This window comes from Tupaia chinensis, unplaced genomic scaffold (genome assembly GCF_000334495.1).
Source record: "Tupaia chinensis unplaced genomic scaffold, TupChi_1.0 Scaffold141372_1, whole genome shotgun sequence".
NCBI lineage: Eukaryota > Metazoa > Chordata > Mammalia > Scandentia > Tupaiidae > Tupaia > Tupaia belangeri.
Window position 1 is genome coordinate 77,276 of NW_006201235.1, and position 3,208 is coordinate 80,483.

Here is a 3,208-nt window from a genome sequence, read left to right on the forward strand (position 1 = left end):
ATAAGGCCACTGTAAAAAATTACTTAAATAATTTGAAAATATCTTCACATGTGTGTGTATGTGTGTGTGTGGGTGTACACACATATATAATATACACACATATATAACATTTATATTATATATTTATTCTACTATATATGTGAGTGTATAGGCAGAGGAGGCTCTTGAAGGTGAATGTGGTAAACATGTTTGAAAAGTGTATTAGAATTTATACTTAATAGATAATATATTAGAGCTTAGTAACTCCAACCAAAAGTTTTCTCTAGCCCACAGTAAAAATTAGAATGGGAGATAAAATTATCAACCAAGGTCGATATTTCAGTTTTCACGAAAAAGTAAATATTGATACATACATATTTTCTTTCCCAAGATGACTTAAATATAAACCTGAGTCTCTGTCTTTCTCCTGTTACTTATCCTGATACTTTTACAGCTCACCACACATGAAAATCAACACCCCCAGTAACTCCAGCACCATCACTGGCTTCATCCTCCTGGGTTTCCCTTGCCCCAAGGAGGAGCAGATCCTCTTGTTTGTGCTCTTCACTGTCCTCTATCTCCTGACCCTCATGGGCAATGGTTGCATCATCTGTGCTGTGTGCTGGGATCAGAGACTCCACACACCCATGTACATCCTGCTCGCCAACTTCTCCTTCCTAGAAATCTGGTATGTCACCTCCACAGTCCCCAACATGTTGGCCAACCTCCTCTCTGACACCAAGGTCATCTCCTTCTCTGGGTGCATTATCCAGTTCTATTTCTTCTTCTCCTTGGGTTCTACAGAAAATTTCTTCCTAGCAGTTATGGCATTTGATCGGTACCTAGCCATCTGTCGTCCTCTGCACTATCCAACCATTATGACCACACATCTCTGCACTAAACTTGTGATCAATTGCTGGGTATTTGGTTTCCTCTGGTTCTTGATTCCCATCATCATTGTCTCCCAAATGTCATTCTGTGGAGACAGAATCATTGACCACTTCTTATGTGACCCTGGTCCTCTTCTAGCACACACGTGCAAAAAGGCTCCTGTGATAGAGCTTGTCTTCTCCACCTTAAGTCCTCTTCCTCTCATTTTTCCCTTTCTCTTCATCATGGGGTCCTACGCACTGGTCTTGAGAGCTGTACTGAAGATTCCTTCAGCAGCAGGGAGAAAAAAGGCTTTTTCCACCTGTGGGTCACACCTGGCTGTGGTTTCACTGTTCTACGGCTCAGTACTGGTCATGTATGGGAGCCCAACATCTGAGCATGAAGCTGGAATGCAGAAAATTGTGACTCTGTTTTATTCTGTTGTGACCCCATTCCTTAATCCTATGATATACAGTCTGAGGAACAAAGATATGAAAACAGCTCTGCAGAAATTCCTGGAAATATAAAAAGTACTCATTGAAAAGACTCTCAAACAACTAAACTTGTATCTTGAATTTAAGTTTTGTTTAGGTAAAAAGATAAGAAAAAAAAAGAAAAAAAATTGGTTTTATTCAGACGATTTTTCATTAACATTGACCCAAAACTGCATCACCTATAAACACATTACTGTTTATGTCTTCTCTCGACATTTTCTCTTGACAATTTGTCCTGTTGCTTAGAAAGCCTTGATTTTTTAACTGAGTGCTACACAGTGCATTTTAAAAATTGTAAAGGTGTTATGTAAATAAAGTATAAATTAAAATCACAAAAAATAAATAAATAAAAACCTGTAAAGTTGTTTTTTGTTTGGTTTGTTTTTTTGTTTTTCAAGAGAGATTTTTGTATAGACATATGTGCTCACCGGAGACACAGCAAGAGACAAACAGACAGAAAGTGAACAATCACCCCCCAGGGCGGATGGCCACATCACAATCCTAACTCCTCCAGTTTCCTCTTGGGATTTCAGGCATGCATCCAGCATGAGTTTGAAGCTGCCATGTCCAGACTTTGAATCGTGGTCAACCACGTGGGAGTCCAGCAACATAACCACCAAGCCATCTTCTGGTCCCTGTAAAGGTTTTTTATAAAATGGTCTATGCTGGAGCCAGCAGTTTGTGTGGAGGCTAAGGCTCGATCTCACTGCACAGTTCAAGTCCCAGATCTGTGGTTTGATAAACATACCAAGTGCATGCACATGGTTGCATGCCCAAAATCCTGAGAGAAAAATGAAGAAGGGATTGTGGTGTGGCCAACCTTCTGGGGGGGTGGGGGGGTGATTTCTCACTTTTCCTTTCTCACTGTCTACAGACAGCAAACTTCCCCTACAGCAAACCTAACAAAAGAAAAGGTCTACACTGGATTTTGGAATGTGACCTTTTTGAGATCTCGGATACAAGCCTGGACTGTTTACAAGGACTCTCCACTTTGCACGCCCTCACTTCCTGTTCCTGTACTCTTGAAAATTCATCTCAGCTCTTTAGACTCCCAGCTTCTGCTTTTGCTAGATGAGCAACTTAGAAATCCAAATACATATTCAAGGGAAATTGCTTGATGTTTTGAGCCTCAGTGGGGTCCTCCCTCAGGATTTGTATTTCAAACACTAGCTGCTACAGCTACAAACCAATCCTCTATCTCCTCAGTTCAATCAAAGTACTGCTTTCTGGTCAGGCTGTTCCTCTCTTCCCGTTCTTCCCTGCATGCCTCCACATTCTTGTACACCCCACCCAGTAAATTGTTAAATGTCCTCAGGGAAAATATATGGTAAATGTGAAATTTACCTCCTTGCTCCTTTCATTCTGGAATTGTGGTCAGTGAAGTCTTGCCCATGGCAATTGCTCTCTAGCCTTCAAATGGTATTTGTCTGTATTCTGTCCAGATTTTATAGTTACTTTTTGATGGATGTTATTTTTGGTTTACCACAAGCTGCTCAGTCATGATCATAACCAGAAAGTTTTTTCTATAATATTTAAATTCTACACATGTAAAGTAAAAACACTAACTCATTGTTATAAAGATAAAAGCAGAATAAGCTTATGATGTTGAATTATTTTAGCCTATCAGATTGTCAAAGATCAAGAAATTTCATAGCACATCATATAGTTGAAGACGTTGAAATGAGTTTTTTTATATTTTGCTGGTGAGGAAATAAATTTTACAGACTCTACATAGGGCAACAAAGCTATCTCTATCAAAATTTATAAAGCACATGCCCTTTAACAAAGCAACTCAACTTTTTTATAATTATTTATTTATTTTTACATTTTCCCACAAACATTTGCTTTATATACCAAAAAAAAAA

The 3,208-nt window shown here is 38.9% G+C and overlaps 1 protein-coding gene across 1 annotated transcript; it reads left to right on the forward strand.

The window, feature by feature from the left end:
• Nucleotides 1-443: 443 nt before the first annotated feature.
• Nucleotides 444-1,376, forward strand: LOC102469102 (olfactory receptor 11G2). The gene has a single exon (XM_006163060.2). The coding sequence runs from the start codon at nt 444-446 to the stop codon at nt 1,374-1,376; it is 933 nt and encodes a 310-aa protein (XP_006163122.1).
• Nucleotides 1,377-3,208: the final 1,832 nt, after the last annotated feature.